Source organism: Cimex lectularius, unplaced genomic scaffold (genome assembly GCF_000648675.2).
Source record: "Cimex lectularius strain Harlan isolate CLEC.00 unplaced genomic scaffold, Clec_2.1 scaffold201, whole genome shotgun sequence".
Classification (NCBI taxonomy): Eukaryota; Metazoa; Arthropoda; class Insecta; order Hemiptera; family Cimicidae; genus Cimex; species Cimex lectularius.
Genome location: NW_019392805.1, coordinates 413,610 through 437,316, shown reverse-complemented (window position 1 = coordinate 437,316; position 23,707 = coordinate 413,610). Strand labels below are relative to the sequence as shown.

General features: G+C 34.3%; 1 protein-coding gene across 1 annotated transcript; it reads right to left on the bottom strand.

The window, feature by feature from the left end:
• Positions 1-185: 185 nt before the first annotated feature.
• On the bottom strand, positions 186-23,396 carry LOC106671080. Its single transcript, XM_024228137.1, has 13 exons — positions 23,270-23,396; positions 11,142-11,320; positions 10,960-11,061; positions 9,646-9,767; positions 9,409-9,589; positions 9,243-9,346; positions 9,067-9,180; positions 8,859-9,001; positions 1,822-1,873; positions 1,552-1,762; positions 1,296-1,472; positions 789-1,143; positions 186-193 (listed from the first exon to the last, which is right to left on the bottom strand). Exons 1-13 carry the CDS (start codon positions 23,274-23,276, stop codon positions 186-188), a joined length of 1,755 nt encoding a protein of 584 aa, XP_024083905.1. The 5' UTR covers positions 23,277-23,396.
• Positions 23,397-23,707: the final 311 nt, after the last annotated feature.

Genomic DNA, 23,707 nt, shown 5'->3' with positions numbered 1-23,707 from the left:
TCTCTTGTGCTGAAAAAGCTGACTACAGGAAGATACATTTTTGTAAATAGTTCGAATTATTGGAATGGGTAAACATAATTCATTTATAAACATATAACATGATATATATTTATCAAACATATATAAACAAAAGTAAAAACATAGTAAAACTGTTTCACATTAATAAATAAAAGAGCTTATCAGAACTAAATGTCTAAAAATACATTATAAAACATAAAAGCGTTTTACATAAACCTTATAAAAACTATAAACCATTGCAAATTATATACATAAAAATGAACAAATTCACCCAAGGATGGTAAATATTGACTAAATGCAAGTGGAACTGGGCTGGAATACTGCCTATATTCTCTTTAGTCAATGACTATTACATCTGGATCAACATACGGATGTTGCTTAAGTTCCTCTATCAACTCCATTACACGTGCCCTGTCCATAATAATGACTTTATCACTTATTTTATTTGGATCTACCAAGTAAGTACATCATTCATTAAGTAACCCCGCCCGTCTCCACGGAGCGAAGCCGGCAAATTCTCGGCGTAAGATTTTAATAAACTTACACACTAAAGGAACCTAAATTATCATAAAATCTAAATAAACATTCCTTAAAACTAAACTTTCCTGGGAACCAGTGTCCAGATATTCTTCTTTTCCAGGCGCTTGAAAATCCCCGCTTCTAGGAATGTGGAGCACCTTCTCTGAAGTTGAGTGGGTCCGCGATCGCCTTCGTTGATTTTCTTTGATCCGGCCAGGCCGTAGGGATATCCGTCTCGACGCACACNATACCAACACCGCCTCCAAGCGCACTGATGACAGAACTACCTCCAGGCCCTCTGATCGCAGAACTACCTCCAGGCCCTCTGATCGCAGAACTACCTGCTGGCCTTCTGATACCAACACCGCCTCCAAGCGCACTGATGACAGAACTACCTCCAGGCCCTCTGATCGCAGAACTACCTCCAGGCCCTCTTATCGCAGAACTACCTCCAGTCCCTCTTATCGCAGAACTACCTCCAGGCCCTCTGTTCAAATGACGACATGCAAGTCTCTTGAAAATACTACTTAACCCAGGACCTCTGATAGCCGTACCACTTTCAAGTTTTTTTACAGTACTACTTCCTGGTAATACATACTCCAAGTCCTATTTACAAAAAACCAAATTAATATAGTATAACATTTTGTTTAAACTTTTTGTAATTTCATAGCAGAATTTAAGCACTTTATAAGTAAGTACACAAAAGCACTCTTGTACACATATTTGAAGGACAAAATTGTTTCGTTGTGCAACCTCACCATATCAACTTGAAGTCTGCGTGAATGAACTGAACTTTTTAATAAATTGTTAAACTTCTCGCTCAACGATAATCTTCTACTGCTGCATCCAGGTGTACTTCTGGCAGTACTGCATCCAGGCATACTGCTGTTATCAGGTCTTTGACTGACACTACTTCCCAATCCATGAGGTTCCACCTTCAGTAGAAAAATATTTAATTCATTACTACAATAAACTTTTTTCAAAAGTATAGAACACAAGAGAAAATACACTCACAATATTGAATTCATAGGGTAGATAAATTGGAATTGGAACTGGAACTGGAATTGGAATAGTAATGGGAATTGAAGGGTCCACCTGAACAGTTTCCGTTTGTCCTTGTCCTATAGAGTCAGTACGCAAAGGTACTGGGTGTTCTTCCTTTTCGTTCTCCACGATGAGTACATCATCATCAGTGTCATCCGAGTCATCATCAATTACAGTAACCCTAACCAAACATTTAAATAGTACAAACGTTCTAAGAGATAACTAGAATGAAAAACTCACTGATGGGATGTGTTTGACAGTTGTGCATGTGCTTCTTGTTCACCATTGCCACCTAAATGGAAGAACATTAACAACAAACATTAACTTAATTAGATACACTGACATCAATATAGTAACAATGCACAAAATATGGCGTTGTCAGAACACCTTGCTACTCCACTTTAAATGTACCTGCCATAACTTCTGTTACAATCATTCACCTTGAAAATAATCCCAAACAAAGCCTGGCGAACCTTGCTCTCTTGCCTATTGTTTACCTTTGATATAATGCTAAATTCTTTTACTCAGTTTTATTGAGAATTAATAACGTCAAGATGGAACGCACCCTTGAACAAAATCGTCATGCCATCATCGCACTGCCCAAGGCAGGTAAATCAAAATCAGAGATTTTCAAGACGCTGAAATCGTTAGGAATAAATCGAATGTTTGTGTGGCGCACCATAAATCGCTTCAAAGATACTCTATCTATTAAAGACAAACCAAGGTCCGGCCGTCCTCGCTCTGTGAGGACGAAAAATGCCATCAAAGCAGTTGAAAACCGAATTCGAAGAAATCCGCTAAGAAAACAAAAAATATTGCCCAGAGAATTGGGTTTTCTTCCCGATCAATGTCTCGCATCATAAAAGATGATCTTTCGATGAGTGCTTACCGTAGAATGACAGGACAAAGGCTTACAGTATCTTTAAAAAAAATTAGAGTCAAAAGAGCCAAGGCATTGTTGACCCGGTACACCGATGGAGTTCATCGAAACATCTTGTTTACCAATGAAAAAATTTTTACCATCGAGGAAAAATTTAACCGTCAAAATGACAAGGTTTATGCTAGAAGTTCTCTAGAAGCTCAGGAAAAAATCGGAAGGGTAGAAAGAGGCCATCATCCTGCTTCAATGGTGTGGTGGGGAGTTTGCTACGATGGCACCACAAAACTCCATTTTTGTGAGCAAGGAGTCAAAACAAGGGCAAAAAATTACCAAGAAGGCATCCTTGAGAAAGTAGTAAAGCCTGTAAGTACTACTCTTTTTTCTGGAACTCATTGGATTTCCAACAGGACTCAGCTCCTGCGCACAAGGCCCGAACAACTCAGCAGTGGCTGGAGGAGAATTTTCCAGAATTCATTAAGGCTTCAGATTGGCCCTCGGGAAGCCCAGATTTGAATCCTCTGGACTACAAGGTGTGGTCCCATCTTGAGCTTATGGCTTGCCACAGGAAACACGCCAATTTAGAGAGCCTCAAGTCCACTTTGCTAAAAGCAGTTGAGAAATTTCCTCAAGACGTGTTGCGTACTGCCATAGATGATTATTGGCCCCGAAGACTAAAAGCTTGTGTGAAGGCAAAAGGTGGTCATTTCGAGTAATATTATTTTATTTCAATCTTAAAAAATATTGGATTTTTTAAAATAAATTTCTTTTTCAAATTATCAAATTTCTCTATTCCCTAATGGCCCTTTTTCTTGTAACAGAACTTATGGCAGGACTAGATCAATTTATTTATCTTTATTCTGGTTATTAGGTCACAATAATATTATTATTTGACTTCTATTTTCGTCTAATTCAATGAGCAAAACATTTTTTAAGCATGCGGAGTTCACCCAGCTATAATGCTTCATTTAGCAACTCGCAAAGCACGAAATGTCAAGTACTAATGTTACTTTCAGGGCAAAGTTTTTAAAGAATTCTAGACATTAAGCATATTAGATGATAATTTGAAAATATAACAAATGTTTAAAAAAAAAAGTTTCAATCAATTTTCAAATTACTTTTCAGAATGGAAGCAGTTATAGTTCATGCCATTGTAAGTAAGCATGAAACATTTATAATAAATTTTTATAAGAGGTTCACATCACTTTGAAAGGTCGTCTTTGGCAAAATGTGACTACAATTTTAATTTTAATTTTTTCATTTACCGCTTTTCCAATCTTTCTGTATCTGCGTATTCTCATTTTTACTGTTTTTCACATCATGAATATCTAAGTACAGAGCAAGCTCATCATCCTGATATTCCTGTCAAATTTCAGGTGGGTCGCAGAAAGGGTCTTATTGATTTTGGACCGATTTACGTGATAAGACGCAAAACATAGGTCTTAACACCCTAAGAAAGTTGGAAAGGCTGTTCTTGATAAATGGGAAAGAATTCCTCAGGATTTAATCAGTAATCTTTTCCAAATAATACAAAGGAGTTTAGCAGATGTGGTTCATGCAGACATGCAAAAACTCAGCAATAACAGGGACAAAAAATGTTTTTTACATTATTTGTTTTTGATTTTTTTCCTTTACTCAATGTGTACTTACATTATGATTTTTTTTAAAGATAAGGTAATAAACATTTTAGTTTTTCAAACAAAAACCTATTTTTGGTATGCAAAATATGAATAACATAAATACACTGCCCATAAAAAAAATCTATCTCGTTTTTGCACGAAAAATGATCAACTTTGGAAATGCATACTTTCTCAGCCTTTTAAAGTGTCATAGATCTGCGCTAGGTCTCATTTTTTTTTGAAAATTACATGCTCATGGAAAAAAACTGACTCTCCCGATTTTATCATACATAAACCTATTGTTTCAATGTGTTATTTGAAACCAAACTGCCACAACACCTGCAAAATGGGGAGGAAAAGTTGAATTTTCGTGATGACATAAACGAGTAGTTATTGACAGCAGAAGCATTCCGCATCCCATTTCCGCTCCCTGTTTAGTTTTTTTAAAAAAGTCCTTGGAGCAAAAGTTGTAGAGCATAACATAATGCTAAATTTAATTAATTAATAATTATTAATAAATTTAATTTAAAACCATTTAAAAAGCCATCTTGTTCAGTATAAAATTTTCTAAGAAATGAGACCTAGCGCAGGTCTGAAAATTAAAAGGCTGAGAAAATATGCATTTTCAAAGTTGGCAAATTTTGCTCATGTGAGTATAAATGTGCATATTTGTTAAAATAAAATATAAATACATTTATAATTAATAATAATAAAATAATTTGATAATTATTAATGAACATAAGTTCATATGGTGTATTTTTGTCCAGGAAGAGTTCTCTTTTTTATAAGATAAAAAATTGATTTTCAAACAGTTCAAAGCTTCCCTTAAAAATGAAAAAATGTTTTTAGGTTCTTGTGACCATTAGCATGCAAAATTTGCAGGCCATATATAACAAGTTGTAAAAGCATGCAAAAAAAAAAAAAAAAAAAGATTCATTATGCTGAGGCCTTATGTAACACCACTGATGAACCATCATCAAACAGCTTTCAACTCGAATATTTCCGAATTTTGGATATGGGGGCAAGGTGATTTCACATAACGCTGCTATTTTTACCTAATCAGACACTACCCTAATCCCAGCAAAGCAGAAAGAGTGCTAAATGATTTAAAGGCGCCCTTAATAGCATATTATGGGGAAAATCAAGCCGGATAGTTCGAGGGTATGCAATAACTTCAACTTGCATTAAATTCAGCATAGAACTCCTCCACAGTTTACCCCCGGTCAACTGTTTTTAGGACAGAACAAAAACACTCCTCTCATGTTACAATGGGATTTGGATTATGACAGGGACAAATGAATGAACACAATAAAGAGAAATAGGCACTAGGCATTACGAAATGTCAACAAAGCACAATTAAAGTAAAAAAAAAAGTACCATGGCGAGAAACACACCTGTGAATTCCAAACTTGACGTTGTTCTGCTCAATGCATACAATTTGTCTGTTAAATTTGCTGCAAAATTGAAGGACAAGTAAGATGGACCATATGGTTATAGAAACTTAAGCATGCTATTAAGGTTTTTTAAACTATCATCTTGATATAGTTCCAGCGACCTTAAGCATGCTATTAAGGTTTTTTGAACTATCATCTTTGATACATTCCAGTGACCTTAAGCATGCTATTAAGGTTTTGAACTACCACCTCTGATAATAGTTCCAGTGACCTTAAGCATGCTATTAAGGTTTGTTGAACTATCATCTTTGATACATTCCAGCGACCTTAAGCATGCTATTAAGGTTTGTTGAACTATCATCTCTGATATAGTTCCAGCGACCTTAAGTTAAGCATGCTATTAAGGTTTTTTTAAACTACCACCTCTGATAATAGTTCCAGCGACCTTAAGCATGCTATTAAGGGTTTTTTAAAGTACCATCTCTGATAATTGTTCCAGCGACCTTAAGCATGCAAAACATGCAGATTCATAGCATCCATAGTTAAACTATTTTAAATTTTACATAACTAACTATTGAGCAAAAATAAAAATAGGTTAGAGCTGTTCTAGTTCTAAGCAGTTAGTATAAAAAGTTCATTATAGAGAATAATAATTTGGCTAAAAACAAGTCATGAACTAAGTATTTGTTTTTAAAGTAATTTCTAATGTCAGCAAACACCACTAGAAATAAATTTTATTTTAAATGCCTTTTAAGGGAAAAAAAAATCCTCCAAACCTTTTTCATTACTTTAATGCAACTGTTAAGAAGCAATCCAAAATACAATAAAATTACTTACATTTTCCCCTCATGAATAAATTTTTCAATAGATAGATCAAAATCTAAAAATTTATAAATGTTTATTATTTCCTTTTTTCTTTTCTCTTTTTGTTGTCGGTACAGTCGAACTTCCCACAAAACTAGGGAATGTGAATAATCTATAAATGTACTCTCCCGTATCCGTTATTAGAATTTTCGTACTTTTAAATCTGAATATAATGTTGTCCGGTTATTGGAAGTGTCCGTTTGGGAAAGTTCGACTGTATTTTAAATTTTAGACATTGGATGAATTTTTAAAACCTAAATCAGAATTACTGATTGCTGATTTATACAAGCCCAAAATCTGGATAAGCATGTACCATACAGGAGTATACAGAGTTGAGCCTATCACTTCTTGCAGTCCACCAGCAATTTGCAGCGTTTGTAATTTACAACAAATTACTGGCAGACTCAAGAATCACCCACCTCCCAAGCATTGTCCGGGGTCAGACCTCGGGTCTTATCCTTCCAGCCACCGAGGTTGGGCTCTTCGGGCTGTCAACAATTAGGTAATTTCAGCCCCCAACGCAATAATACAAACCAATTTCCACTCTCATTCTTAAATACATTCTTTCTTATTTACATACCGTTCACTCAGGGTGGAGTAGTTTATATCCCTCCTTTTATACATATTTATATAACTAACCTAATTGAGAGTCAATTGTGTACTCAATAGTCCATCATTGTCCCTGTTTGCACTAACCATCTAGAGGAGTGAGTTGTTTTGGTTAAGATAAAAAATTAATCAATTCCTAATTTAATAAAAACCATTAATCTCTCATAGAATACACTAACACATTTTACTGTATTCGACCAAATCCACTGGATGTCTTGTCGAAAAAGTACCACGAGGACAGAAAGAATTGGGCCTCAGCTTTGTGCAGCAATTTGTACAGGAAGGAAGTGGTAAGTAAATTACAATTACAGAATACACTAATTCTCACATAATGTGGATCCTACCTCCTCTATATCGAGCCAAGGACACCCTTCAATTCGATGGGACGCATTGAGCAACCTTTCAGTGCATGCTGGATGCAAAAAGTCATCCTCACAGCCTGTCTTAATCAGATGAAGATGACTTCTATGAGTCAGTTCCTCCCTTGGCCAATACGTGCTTTTAATATGTGAGAGCTATGTTGATGCTGCCACTTTCTACTAATCATGTTTTTTATTGCATTTTTTAGCCTCAGGGGGACGGATCACAGTGAGTCCAGAAGTTGGGATAGGGACCGTAGCCACCTAGTCTGCCTTTTTGATACCCTCCATGTGTTCAGGTAGATTAGACAACAAGTTTTGCAGACTCTCCACCTCATTTCTCTCAACAAGAAACAAATATATAGAGAAAGTCGACAGAAGACCTGTTACAAACAGCAGTAATCAACCACCTTTCTTATCTTATTGCCTATATACGGAGCCAAGGAATCAGCTTCCAATCACCTAGGGCACATCGAACCTTTCGTTACAATGCAGACACATTCGCGGGGCTTCGGCCCAAAAGTAAGTGTGTCAACCTTACATAACCTATTCTTAATCAGATGAAGATGACTTCTTTTATGTGTCAGTCCCTCCAAGCGCCGACATCAACAGTACTCTGGATAATCAACAGCTTCTCTGCAGACACTGCCACTTTCTTTTTAATCATGTTTTTTATTGCATTTTTTAGAGTCAGGGGGCTTGAATGTGGTGGGAGTTAAGTCCGAGGTTGTGATGCCAAGCCAAAGACAGACTGCCTTTTCGTTATCTTCCATGTGTTCAAGTACATAGACAAGAACCACAGTTTTGTGGAGACGCTCCAGTTCGTATCTCCAACAAAAGCACCATGAAAGGGTTGACAGAAGACCTATCAAAAACAGCAGTAACATTCCTATTTCCTCTCTATATACCATGGAATGACTTCAACTAAGTGGGACAGGTCTCAGCATACCAGACAGCAACGCCGACTTTGACCCCCCCCCCAATAGTGCCCATGTATCAACTTCAAAAAATCGGGCAAGGATGATCCTTATTCTACGAGTCAGATCCTCCCTCCCTATTGACAGTGCTCTTGATACACAAGATTTTTCGCATCAGAGCTCTTTCATAGTGGTTCACCATTGTCGGGAGCTCTAGTTTGAATCTGTCCAACAAGGGCACCATGACAGGGTCAACAGAGATGCAAGAGTCTATACAGATAAGGCAAAGCCACAACGGTTTTGAATCATTAAATCAGAATTAGCATGCAATTGACAGAAATATTACAGTATTGCCAATAAAAACACAAAAGCTTAGATTTCAGTTTTATCAAATCCTCCCAAAGATAATAAATAAAAGAGAAATTGTATATTGCATGGGAAATTATATAATATATATACATATATTACATTATAAGTAATGTTAAATTAAACCTTATCATCCATATATTAAGAATATATTCATTATTTTTTTTAAGCTGTTATTTTAATGAAGTGGCAATAGAAACTTGTTAAAAATAATAGAACAGTCCAATTTATATTTGCAAAAAATAAAAAATATAAGGAAAACAATCACTAACCTTTTGCTAACCGGCAGCACATAAAACAATCCCAATACGTGTTGATAGTATTGCGGTTGTATTTTCTGTCTGTCCATAAATTAGCGCATTCCAAATGAATGCCGTTTCCACCACACGAAGCGCATGGAATCAATTCCCATCGTCTAAAAAAACAGAAAAACATCAATTATTAATTTAAAGTAATAAGTTTTTTATACTTGAAACTTACGAATTTTTCTTTTTGAATTCTCGCCCTTTATCACAGAGGCAACGCTCTGCTTCACATTTTAAACTACTGTTCAATTCCTGATAAGCATTTGGCTCTCTTTCCCATGAAGCAGCCCTACATAAATGTGAAAAATTAGAACTTTTTTTTAAATAAACAAGTTATTTTTATCGTCTTACTGTAGAGGAATGTAGACACCTCGTTCTTTCACAGTATGGCAAAACTCTCTCCTATTGCTGCAAAACGGGCATTTGAAATAGAAACCCGAATTAAGTGCCATTCGCTAAAAAAATAAAATAAAAAAAATAAAAAAGTTCCAAACTTAAGGATTTATAATAAACTCACCTGAAGGCATTGCCTGTGTAGTAATGCAGTAGGTTTGCAACAAGTAGGCCAAATAAAAGTCATCTCATCATTTGCAGATATAGAGTCGTAACACAGAATACAATCGTTATCTGTGTCCGACAATGAAGTTTTCATAGATTCCGGCAGATATTGTTTAGGCCTGTGTCTTACACAATAAGACCTGGAAAAAAACTCAATTAATATACCATAATAATTAATAAATTGTGAATATATTACTTGATGTGTTTGTAATTGTGCATCGAATGATTCTTGATGCCACAGGTAAAATGAAATTTGACAGTGCAATCTTTTACGCAGCAGTTGACTGTAGCTCCCGTTTTCTTACAATATGTACATTTCTGAGCAAAACAAAAAATATTGCAAGATCACAAATATATATATTTAATTATTTTAATTTAAACCAGATTTATATATGTACGCTAAAAAAACAAAAACCGGACACTGTTTATTTTCCATAGTAATAACTAGGTATAAAGATTTTTTCCTTAAAAGCATGGTTTTAAATTGAGATCTTGCCTAGGCAGATGCTTTAGCCAATGATGTACTAGCCAAAGCCCTGGGTGTGCCGTGCTCTACAATGATGGTCTATAGCGTATAGGGCTACCGGAAATTTAGATCGAAGAAAAGGTAGCATTCGACCACGAAGCCTATTAAATAGAGACAATTGTTTTATTGATTTTACTACACTACGCAATCGTCAAAAATAACTGCTTCCTTCATAGCGAACTCCAAATCTGAACGTGTGAGCTCCAACACAATTCATCAAAAGGCTTGAGAAAAAGGCCTCTCAATATCTCTGGACATTCCACACCAGGTTCTCCATTATTGGAGAGTCATATATAATCAGCATCGACCCTTGAACAATTCTGTTCTCATCACAAATGGGTGCAAGTCATTTAACTCCTTGACTCAAGATGTGTGCCTCATGTCACAGCCTTTTCAAAGATCAGTTATGGGTATGGGGGTGGAACAGACATCCATGCCCATACTGAACTGATTATCGTCTTGAACGGATATTTGACTGTTCATTGAGGAAGTTCTGAAAGCTGTCTCGTTCATTCCATTTATAGGAGACAACTTCATGTTAATGCATGATAACGATGCTTAACTGTTGCTCGAGTTTCCACCCATTAATTAGAGGATGTAGATGCGCAGCCCAGCAGATTCTCTTGACATGAATCCCCTAGAACACTTATGGAACATGATAAAGACATTGTTCACCACCTCCAATAAAAGTTGAACAGCAAATAGTTGAAAACAGAAGAATGAGAAGACAAAATCAGACTCAATGCCTAGAAAACTTAAGACCCCCTATGTGATACCAGAGAAGGAAGTATGTATTATTAAGAGAAAAAATATTTCGGTGAATTTCTTTCAAACCATCATAATTAAATATTTTTTATTAAAACTCATGAATTTTACGATCATGTTTAACTTGCTTTACATTAAAAAAGTATGTTGTAATTATATAGTTTGGAATAAACTACAAAATAACAAGTCTCCGGTTTTCTTTGCGTGTATGAGACTTACCAGTGATTCTCCACGTTGGATTTCTTTGTAAATGTCCTGAGGCAAAAATCCCATGAGACCGTGTCTTTCACTCCCTCTTGGTCTAAGTCTGGATGCCATTAACTGTAAAATATTTTTTAATTTCAGTCATAAGGCCAGAATATTTAAAGACACCTATAAGAACTAATGAAGGGAAATTTCACCAGACAAAAGAAGTGAACTGTAATATCCGAAAAGTCCTCATCATCAACTGATCGGCATCCACTTATCAACATAGTATATATCCAACCAAGTGTACTTTCGTCAGCTTCACTCGAGTGGCAAAGACAGCACTCTTTCCCCTCAGGGAAAGCGTCGAGCTTTCTCACCTTCATGTGTACGTCTGAAAAAAAAAATCCCTTTTCAATTTACAAGCAAAGATACTTTATATGAAAACTAACTGTACGGTATTGCCCAAGGGAATAAAGTTTTATTTTACAAGTTGAGTATAAATATAGCATGTTACTAGAGATTTCTTTTAAATTGGGTAGACTCTCGATCAACATGTAGGGACCAGACCTACCTCAGTTAATTGAAAATCTCGGATAATCCTTCTTTTTAAAAACAATGAAAAGAAAATTAATTAAAAACGCATTTTGCACAAAAATATGTTCATTTTGGATATGTTGTTACCATAACCAATCTTCAATTCCTTGCAATTTTTCAGTTTCGGTGGGAAATTTTTTAGCAATCGGACCAGAAATACTTCATTTCTTTGCTCCTCTGTTGAAGGAACCACAAAAAGATTTGTCAACGGGCACTCTGGTGGCTTCATTGACTTCCGGTCGGCCGGTGTTGAACACAGCTGTAGCGCGAACGCTTCAAGTTTGGCACGATTCCGAAGCCAATCTGAGACATCGCCGCGATATTCATTAAACTCTCCTCTTTATCAGTTATTTAACTGGCACAATTTTTTTTTTTTCCGAATTGAAATCAGAACCCATTTTCGTTGGGTTTCGAATTCAGCCATTTTTACTTACGTACAATTGTACATACATAGAAGAGAAAACTAAAAAAGCTGGGGTAGGAGAATCTAGGAAATCCAGTATCAGATATTATCGTAACCACGCCATTAGAGCTTCTAAGAAAATATTCGTACTTATTCCAGGCATGGACACTACCCCAATCACCTTAAACCCTATCAAGCAATTGCGGGATCATGGAAGGCAGCTTAACAAATGAAAATTATAAGCAAAAATAATCTAAAAGAAGAGATTTTTTAGATGAGTGGATATATTCAAATGTAGCAACAAACCTAGTTCTACCCACAAAAAGCATTTAATATTTAGTACGTCCAAAATGGCACGTATCCAAAATTGAGACGATGGACAAAAAGCCTTACTTCAAGAACATTTAATTTTTACTGATATTTTTTTGAGAAACCAATTTTACAACCAGATTACAAAATTTCAAAAGCAAAACTATGAGAAATGTATTCATGTGTTGCTTTCAAATTACCTGGAATTTGTCCTGGAAAGGGATTAATTTAGAAAATTGGAAGATTTTCCAAAACAGCAGTTCACTAACTTTATGAATAGGTAGAGTTCTAGAATAGAATAGAGAAATTTTTTTTGATGTGTATAATTAAAAATGAATAATAACACGTGACTATTTAACACAACTCTGTTTAAGCCAATTGCTTGTTACGTACATTCAATGTATGATAGTGAGCTCTATCTAGAATATCTAATTAATCATCAGAATTACAACAACCAGTCATAGCACTGATCAAAATTTCCTTAAGAAAATGGCTTCTGGGCACGTGCTATTGCTGAGGCAAAACAATTATGACCAAGCGTAAAGTTAAAAGAGGAATTAGTGCAGTTCGCTATTGGAGATTATCCGGTCAGATAATGGAAATAGTAAGGAAAACCAAGAGTCAAATTTGACGGCAAACCAACTAAAAATGCTTAATAAACTCGACCATTCTCAAGCACACAAAAACTCAAGCAGCTGACCTGTCCTAAAGAAAATGACTTCCAAGCAAGTCCTCATATCAGACTACAACAGTGAGAAAAATATTAAAAATTCGGAATATTTTAATAACACGTAGCTATTGAAATCAAACAGTCCCTCTCACACGCCAGATAAATTCAGTTGAGGTTGAATTCAATTGAAGTTTTTGAGTAAACTGTACAANGATTAAACTACACACCCATCTTTATCATTTCTATTAATTATTGTTAATTCTTTTAAACCAAAATAAATAAAAAAATAAGTTTTAAAAAACAAAATGAAGACAAGATGCTATTTTAACCTAAAGATCTAAGCGTTCTGTTAAAACTGGTTGAAATAAGGTTATTTACGTACCTTTTATGGCTGATAGTGAGCTCTAGAATATCTAATTAATCATCATAATTACAAAAACCTGATAGAAATAGCACTGAAAATAAATAGCACTGAAATAGCACTTCCTTAAGAAAATGGCTTCGGAGCACGTGCTCCTGGCAAAGGCACAATACGTTATGGCAGGACGGAAGTTTGAAAAGCCTAGAGGACAGACAGAGGTCGCTAGTGGTCAGCATCCGGTAGGATTTTAGGGTACTTCCATATTATGGAAGTAAAATCATGTAAAAACCACGTGCCGAATTTGGTGGCAAACCAACTAACAATTGTTGACTAAACTCGACTATCCTCACGCAACTTCAACCGCTGCCTGTCAAAGAACAAAATGGCTACCAACCACGTTCAATAGAAAAAGACGACATTGTAATTTTTTATTTAGTTGAGGGAATTTCGTTTTTCACAAACATCAGTAATTAAATCAATCACAATATTAGCGCAAATAGATTTAAAATTATTTATGAAAAATGACCTTCGACCACGGTTGGAAACACTAAAGTCAAAATGACCAACCCTACAACAATTTTATTACACTCAACAGGACATTTAGCCAAACATATCTAGTTGCTTACTAAAATTAAAAAATCAAATTCCACTGGTAAACTTTATAGATAAAATAAAATGTATAAAGTAAATATGGAAAGTAACACTATTATTGGCCCCTATCTTAATCTAAAATGACTATTTAATTGCTCGTTTACAATGATGTCGAAATGGTTTTTAACCAGAAAACTGGATGTATAACAATATTTTAAAAATATTAATAGCAAAACGTACCCCGTTCGTGGCTCAGTGTCTAGCTAAAGCTCAGAATAAAGATAAACCTTCAGAACAAAATGACGACCAGCATGTGCTCGCGCAGAGACAAGAACGTTATGACTAGCCTAGGTTTAAAAAAAAAGGAATGAGGACAGAAAAAGAGTTCGCTAGTGGTGATTATCCGGTACGATTTAGGGCTCCTTCCAAAACTGCCTTTTAAATCTAAGAAAACCCGCCTTCAAAATGGCGATTTGTTAAGCATTTATTTATAGATTCAAACATGTTAAATATTTAAAATTTGGAATATTTAAACATATCTTAGAAAAAGAAAATCAGTCAGTCACGCTCACGACTTTCAAATAAAGTCAAATTGAGGTAAATGAGTAAACTAAGGAGCGTCGGTTTTACCATTTTATACAAATACAATGCTCTTTAAGCAAAAACATATTTATTATAGTTAATAAAATAATACTTTATGAGGAGGTGGATTTTTAAAACTATCTGCTGAATTTGTCCAACAAAACTTTCAAATTTGGCAGTTGTAAGTTCCATAAGAATATGGCTTCCTGTACACGTGCTCTTTGAATAAAGTAGGAATGGTTGGGACAGAAAAGTGTATTAAGACAAAAGCTGGTTGAGAAGAAAATTAAAAGTATTCACAAATATTAATAATTATTTTAAACATAAGTGTAATTAAACAGTTTTTAGGAAATAGTAATTAAAAAGTTAAAAAAAAATTAAATTAAGACAAAGATACTACATTAACCTAAACATCTAAGCGTTGTTAAAACTGGTTGAAATTTACTTATTGACGTACCTTTTATGACTGTTAGTGAATTCTAGAATATCTAATTAATCATCAGAATTACAAAAACCTGCCAGAAATATCACAAATCAAAACTTCCTTAAGAAAATGGCTTCCGAGCACGTGCTCAGTCAAAGTCAAAATACGTTATGGCAAGACGGAAGTTTGAAAAGCCTAGAGGACAGACAGAGGTCGCTAGTGGTCAGCATCGGGTGGGGTGTAGGGTTCCTTCGACAACGGCCTTTTGAGTCGAAAAAAATCGGCCTTCAACGGTGAGATGTTAATATTTAAAATCTGGAATATTGAAACAAATCTAAAAGGCAAAAAAAAAATTTTTTAAAAACCAACTGTAACTAAAGAATGTCACTGATTATCTCTCACAGACTCTCTCATGCAGATTGAAACCAAATTCTACCGAGAAAAAGTTCTAAAACATCACCATTTTCCCTTAGTTAAAAATGGGGGAAGCTCCCAAAGTTGTTTTTACCTAAAAGTTTTTAATATAATATAAAACAAAACGTACCTTCCATGGGCAGGGTTGTGAAACAGCTAGCTATTCATTAGAAGAAACATCAAAAATTTATAGATAATTCATGCATGAGACAATAATAACTTTTCTAACATGAACGTAAAGTTGCTTCCAGGCACGTGCTCTGTCGAGGACAAGACCGTTATGACTAGACCAAGGTTTAAAAAAGGAATGAGGACAGAAAGAGTTCGCTAGTGGTGATTATTCGGTACGATTTAGGGGCTCCTTCCAAAACTGCCTTTTGAATCTACGAAAACCAGCCTTCCAAACGGATGTTAGTGATTATTCAACTTTTTTGCTGTTAAATATTTAAAATTCGGAATATTTAAATATCTATCTCTTAGCTAAAGAAAGTCAGTGATTCTCACACCTTTCAAAAAGTCAAGTTAAGGTAAATGAGTAAACTGTTGAGCGTCAGTTTTACCATTTTCTACAAATACAATGCTCCTTAAACAAAAACATATTTATTATTGTTAATAAAATAATACTTTGAGTAAGTAGATTTTTTAAACAATCTGCTAAATTTATCCAAGAAAACTGTTTCAAATTTGGCAGATATAAGTTCTAGAAAAACATGACTTCCTCGCACGTGCTCTTTGAGAAAAAAGTACGTTAGAGAAGATATTTAATGGAATGCCGATAGATTTAGACTGGAATTTCTTTTAAAACGAAGGCAAACGGTGAGTTCCTGAAAGTTTAATATTAAATGAGATAAACGTACCGTTCATGAGTTTCAGAGTATCTTCGCTAATCATCAGAATATAAGAAAGACGTTCAAAATTAAACAATATTCACTTCAGAACAAAATGGCTCGGCACGTGCTCTCGCGAAGACAAGACCGTTAAGACCAAGCCAAAGTTTAAACAAGGAAATGATGACAGGAAAAGCTAGTGGCGGTTATATGCCCAAATTAAGCCCCTGACAAACTAGTCAAAACAATAATTTAGGGCGCATATAACAATTCGAAACTGGTTTTACAGAGGGCCATTATTTTTTTCCAATTCAGTCGAATTTGACCGAGAAATTGTCATGTTATATTAACATAAATTTTTCAAAATCGGCCGATGGATCAGCAATGGCTAGTTGATAAAAATGTCAAAATATTATAAAATAATTTTGATAATTCTTTTAAAAAAACTCTAATAGGTGTATAATTTAAAATAAAATTGACTGACATGCGACTATTTTAACGCTATCTTTGAAATGTTTAGTTCAAGTTAATTGCTTTTTACGTACCTTCAATGACCGACAGTGAGCTCTAGAGTACCTAGCTAATCATCACAATTACAAAAACCAGAAATATCATAAATATCACTGATCAAAATTTCCTAAGCAAAATGGCTTCCGGGCACGTGCTGTTGCCGAGGCAGGACGGTTATGACCAAACCTATGTTAAAAGAGGAATGAGTGCAGAGTTCGCTAGTGGTGATTATCCGGTGAAATTTAGGACTACTTCGATTGTAAAAGTATAAGTAAAACCAGATGTCAAATTTGGCGGCAAACCACCTAACTCTGCTACTCGACATTCTCACGCACACAAAACCAAAAACCCCTAACTTGTCTTAAAGAAAAATGGTTTCCAAGCACGTGCCCGTGTCAGCCTACAACGGCAAGCTCAAATATTAAAAATTAAGAATATTTTTTAACCCTTAGCCATTGAAAGTCAATTAGCCTACACACATTTCAAATAAGGTCGAATTGAGGTTTTTGAGTAAACTGTAAAATGGTCTTTAAAAAAAAAATTCTTGATAGTTTATAAAATAATACTTTATGAGTAGGTCGTTTTTTTAAACTGCTGAATTGGTCCAAGAAACTGTTTTAAATTTGGCAGATATAAATTCAAGAAGAAAATTACTTCCTCGCACGTGCTCTTTGAGAATAAAGTACGTTATAGGCGAAAATAGCATTCAAATAAATAGTGGAATTTTTCTTTTAAAACAAAATTAAATAAATGTAATTAAAAAAGTTTCAAAAATAAAATGAAGACAAGGTACTATTTTTAACTCAGTTTTTCGGATTTGTTCGTTAAAATACATTTGAGCTTTTCATCTAAAACAATATCAGAAATTTAAACGTACCGTCCATGAGTCCAGCTAATCACCAGAATAAAAAATGTTGAGAATTAAACCATATTCACATGACATGGGTAAACGTTTTAACTTCAGAACAAAATGGCCGGGCACGTGCTCCAGCAAAGGCAAAATACGTTATGGCAAGACGGAAGTTTGAAAAGCCTAGAGGACAGACAGAGGTCGCCAGTGTGGAGAGTATCGGGTGGGGTTTAGGGATCCTTCCACAACTGCCTTTGGAGTCAAAAAGAATAGGCCTTCTACGGTGGGATGTTAAATATGTAAAATTTGGAATATTAAAACAAACCTAAAGATAAAAACAAAAAGGATTATTTTTTTTTAAAATCTAACAAAAAAAACGTCAATCGTTCATTTGCTGTTTCCTACTCGCTCACTCTCTCACACATATTTACACCAGAATATCTAAAATTATAATAAATACCAAAAATAATTAACACAAGTAACCCTAAACTTATTATTTCTTAAAATTGTAAAACACCAACCATTTACCTTAGATTAAAAGAGGGAAGTTCGCAAAGTTATTTTAGCCTAAAAGTTCTTAATATAATATAAAATAAAACGTACCGTCCATGGCAGTGTTGTGCTATCACTAGCTAATCATTAGAAGAAACATCAAAAATTTATAGATAATTCATGAGTCCAATAATAACTTTTCTAACATGAACGTAAAGTTGCTTCCAGGCACGTGCTCTGTCGAGGACAAGACCGTTATGACTAGACCAAGGTTTAAAAAAGGAATGAGGACAGAAAGAGTTCGCTAGTGGTGATTATCCGGTACGATTTAGGGCTCCTTTCAAAACTGCCTTTTGAATCTAAGAAAACCAACCTTCCAAACTTAACTTACGTTAAATATTTGTTTATTGATTCAAAACATTTAAATATTTAAAATTCGGAATATTTAAACATATCTTAGCAAAAGAAAATCAGTCAGTCACGCTCACGACTTTCAAATAAAGTCAAATTGAGGTAAATGAGTAAACAAACTATGGAGCGTCAGTTTTACCATTTTATACAAATACAATTCTCTTTAATGAAAAACATATTTATTAAGTTAATAAAATAATACTTTATAAGTAGGTGGATTTTTAAAACTATCTGTTGAATTTGTCCACGAAAACGGTTGCAAATTTGGCCAGAAGAACATGACTTCCTCCGCACATGCTCTTCGAGAATAAAGTACGTTAGAGGAGAAAGTTAATAGCATTCAAATAAATAGTGGAGTTTTTCTTTTAAAACAAAATTAAATAAATGTAATTATAAAAAGGTTTCAAAAATAAAATGAAGACAATATATTTGAGCTTTTCATCTAAAACAATATCAGAAATTTAAACGTACCGTCCATGAGTCCAGCTAATCACCAGAATAAAAAATGTTGAGAATTAAACCATATTCACATGACATGGGTAAACGTTTTAACTTCAGAACAAAATGGCCGGGCACGTGCTCCAGCAAAGGCGAAATACGTTATGGCAAGACGGAAGTTTGAAAAGCCTAGAGGACAGACAGAGGTCGCCAGTGTGGAGAGTATCGGGTGGGGTTTAGGGATCCTTCCACAACTGCCTTTGGAGTCAAAAAGAATAGGCCTTCTACGGTGGGATGTTAAATACGTAAAATTTGGAATATTAAAACAAACCTAAAGATAAAAACAAAAAGGATTATTTTTTTTTAAAATCTAACAAAAAAAACGTCAATCGTTCATTTGCTGTTTCCTACTCGCTCACTCTCTCACACATATTTACACCAGAATATCTAAAATTATAATAAATACCAAAAATAATTAACACAAGTAACCCTAAACTTATTATTTCTTAAAATTGTAAAACACCAACCATTTACCTTAGATTAAAAGAGGGAAGTTCGCAAAGTTATTTTAGCCTAAAAGTTCTTAATATAATAGAAAATAAAACGTACCGTCCATGGCAGTGTTGTGCTATCACTAGCTAATCATTAGAAGAAACATCAAGAATTTATAGATAATTCATGAGTCCAATAATATCTTTTCTAACATGAACGTAAAGTTGCTTCCAGGCACGTGCTCTGTCGAGGACAAGACCGTTATGACTAGACCAAGGTTTAAAAAAGGAATGAGGACAGAAAGAGTTCGCTAGTGGTGATTATCCGGTACGATTTAGGGCTCCTTTCAAAACTGCCTTTTGAATCTAAGAAAACCAACCTTCCAAACTTAACTTACGTTAAATATTTGTTTATTGATTCAAAACATTTAAATATTTAAAATTCGGAATATTTAAACATATCTTAGCAAAAGAAAATCAGTCAGTCACGCTCACGACTTTCAAATAAAGTCAAATTGAGGTAAATGAGTAAACAAACTATGGAGCGTCAGTTTTACCATTTTATACAAATACAATTCTCTTTAATGAAAAACATATTTATTAAGTTAATAAAATAATACTTTATAAGTAGGTGGATTTTTAAAACTATCTGTTGAATTTGTCCACGAAAACGGTTGCAAATTTGGCCAGAAGAACATGACTTCCTCCGCACATGCTCTTCGAGAATAAAGTACGTTAGAGGAGAAAGTTAATAGCATTCAAATAAATAGTGGAGTTTTTCTTTTAAAACAAAATTAAATAAATGTAATTATAAAAAGGTTTCAAAAATAAAATGAAGACAAGATAGTATTTTCACACTCAAGTTATCGGATTTGTTCGTTAAAATTCATTTGTGCTTTTAATCTAAAACAATATTAGAAATTTAAACGTACCGGTACTGTATGAGTTGTAGAAAATCCAGCTAATCACCAGAATATAAAATGTTGAGAATTAAAAATATTCACATGACAAGGGAAAACGTTTTAACTTCAGAACAAAATGGCTGCCGGGGACGTGCTGCTGGCAAAGTCAAGTACGTTCTGACAAGTCCAAGGTTTTGAAAGGATTGATCAGAGGAAAGAGTTCGCTAGTGAAGTTTATCAGGACGGATTAAGCGCCTGACAAACTCGGAAAAAATTAATTTGGGCCTCATTGTAACAAATAGTTTTGGCTTTCGAGTTAACTAACGTTTGGATGGTTATTATTTTTAAAAATAAAATAGTGTAATTTACCCTTTGGTCCAAGATACCACGTGCCGAATTTGGTGGGAAACAAACTAAAAATTTTGAGTCAGTCGACTACAAAAACTTCGGCAGCTAACCTGTCAAAGAACGAAATGGCTTCCGAGCATGGCGCTTCAACCAAACATCGTGAAATTTTCCTGTTTCGTTTTGGGGGTTATTTCAATGAAATTCATAGAAAAAACTTGACTAAATTGAATTTTTACACTCCACCAACAAAATATTGGGTTGTCCGGAAAATAATGCAGGATTTTGGTATTAAACAAAAAAAAAGAACGAAATGGCTTCCGAGCATGGCGCTTCAACCNCCCAATATTAGCAATTACATACATCAAAATATTCGCGTAACACACAATAATAAAAAGAAAAAAAAAGAAAACCACTCTAACTTAAAGAATGTCTATCACTCATTTTCTCTCTCTCACCCTCTCACGCATAAATTAAACCATGACATCTTTTAAAAAAATCAAATATGGGAAAATTTGAATAAATTTGGATGATAATGAAGAAAAGCTACTTTAACCTAAACCGATGATTGTTCGTCAAAAATTAGTAAAACACCAACTCTTTTTTTTAGTTTGAAATGGGGGAAGCTCATCTCAAAGTGCTTATTAACCGTTGGGGCATTGATGATTATCGACAAAACTATTGTAAACTGATCATTTTATACAAATAAAATGCCGATTTAAAAAAAATCGATCTGCTGAATTTGTCTAGGAAAATTATTTCAAATTTGTCAGATATAATAAATAAAAAGGACTCCTCAGCAAACATGCCCTTTAAGAAGAAAGAAGGTTAAGGGTAAAGCTAGCTGAGAAAAAATTTAAAAGTATTCACAAATTATTAAATAGTCAAAGTTATATTATAGAACTGTTTTTAAAAGAGATTAAACTACACACCCACCTTTATCATTTCTATTAATTATTGTTAATTCTTTTAAACCAAAATCAAATAAATCAAATTAAAAAGGTTTAAAAAGTAAAATGAAGAAAAGATGCTATTTTAACCTAAAGATCTAAGAGTTCTGTTAAAACTGGTTGAAGTTTACTTATTTACGTACCTTTTATGAGTGTTGGTGAGCTCTAAAATATATAAGTAATCATCAGAATTACAAAAACCTGTCCGAAATGTACTGATCGAAACTTCCTTAAGAAAATGGCTAAGGGGCACGTGGTTCTGGCAAAGTCAAAATACGTTATGGCAGGACGGAAGTTTGAAAAGCCAAGAGGACAGACAGAGGTCGCTAGTGGTCAGCATCGGGTGGGGTTTAGGGCTCCTTCGACAACTGCCTTTTAAGTCGAAGGAAATCGGCCTTCCAAACTTAACTTACGTTAAATATTTATTTACTGATTCAAAATATTTAAATATTTAAAATTCGGAATATTTAAACAGATCTTAGCAAAAAAAAAAAAATCAGTCACGCTCACGACTTTCACATAATGTCAAATTGAGGTAAATGAGTAAACTATGAGCGTCACAGTTTTACCATTTTATACAAATACAATGGTCTTTAAACAAAAACATATTTATTATAGTTAATAAAATAATACTTTGAGTAAGTAGATTTTTTTAAACAATCTGCTAAATTTATCCAAGAAAACTGTTTCAAATTTGGCAGATTTAAACTCCAGAAGAAAATTGCTTCTGTACGCGTGCGCTTTGAGAGGAATGTCGGAATGGTTGGGACAGAAAATGCGTTAAGACAAAAACTGGCTGAGAAGAAAATCAAAAGTATTTACAAATATTGATAATTATTCAAAACCAAATAAGTGTAATTAAAAATCGTTAAAAATTAAAATGAGGACAAGATACTATTGTAACCTAAAGAACTGAGCGTTCTGTTAAAACTGGTTTAAAGCTTATTTACGTACCTTTTATGAATGATAGTGAGTTCTACAGTATCTAGCTACCATCTGAATTTAAAAACACGGTCAGAAATATCACAAATCAAGATTTCCTTAAGGAAATGGCTACTGGGCACGTGCTTCTGGAGAAGTCAAAGTACGTTATGGCAAGAAGGAAGTTTGAAAAGCCTAGAGGACAGACAGAGGTCGCTAGTGGACAGCATCGAGGTGGGGTTTAGGGCTCCTTCAATACCTGATTTTTAAGCCAATGAAAATCAGCCTACAACGTGAGATATTAAAAAAATTCGGAATATTGAAACAACTCTCTCAAAAGACAAAAAAAATGTTTATATAACAACTCTAGCTAAAGAATGTTAACCACTAATCTTCTCTCACTTTCTCTCTCACACACACACACACACACACACTCACTTATAGACATTTTTATTTCCAATAAACATATCAGAAGCAGGAGTGCCTAAAAGATACACTCCCCCTCACTCTATCTCTCACCCCGTCACGCTCACTCACTCTCTCTTTTCTCTCAGAATCTCGCCCAGACTCTCGTTCAATCTCTCGCTCAAATGTACAGACATAGACATACTTTTATTGCCGGCAAACACGAAAACTAGTTGAGAAGTAAAAAATACTTAAGTACTGAAATTTCTTTAAAACCAACTTCAAGGTATATCGACAATTTTAATAAATTCCAAAAATAAGAAGGCAAATTTTAAAAATTTAAAGGCAAAATTTAAACACGTTTTTTCGTTAAAAATGGGTGAAACAGTTAAAGGTTACAAAAGTTGTTTTAACCTGAAAGTCTCTAGTATAATATAAAATAAAACGTACCGTCCATGGCAGGGTTTGGAACATCTAGCTATTCATCAGAAGAAACATCAAGAATTAATTAATTTATCACGAGCAAATAATAAATTTTCTAAGAACACGTGAAGCTGCTTCCAGGCACATGCTCAATCGAGGACAAGACCGTTATGAACTTACGAAGTACAGGCAAACGTTTAAAACGAGAACCAGGGTTCGCTAGTGTCTCTAACCATCCTACACTTCAAAAAAATCTAACTTAGGTATATATTTTCTAAATTTGAGAAAATTGGCCTTATGCCCTCCGTTCAAATTCATTCTCTCACACTCAAAACCCAAGTTTTTGCCAACAATTTCCTTCAAATATTAAAAAATAATAATTATTATTATTATGAAAAACTAATAAAATATTCTATAAAAAAAAGGGGTTTTTATGAGTTAAATATGCTAAATAAACTGCTGGAT

Excerpts from the sequence above, each read along its gene's own strand:
- LOC106671080 (XM_024228137.1), bottom strand. Across the intron at positions 9,181-9,242 it reads GGTGTCTACATTCCTCTACA|GGCTGCTTCATGGGAAAGAG; the intron begins GTAAGACGATAA and ends ACATTTATGTAG. Across the intron at positions 1,763-1,821 it reads CTGTCAAACACATCCCATCA|GGTTACTGTAATTGATGATG; the intron begins GTGAGTTTTTCA and ends ATGTTTGGTTAG.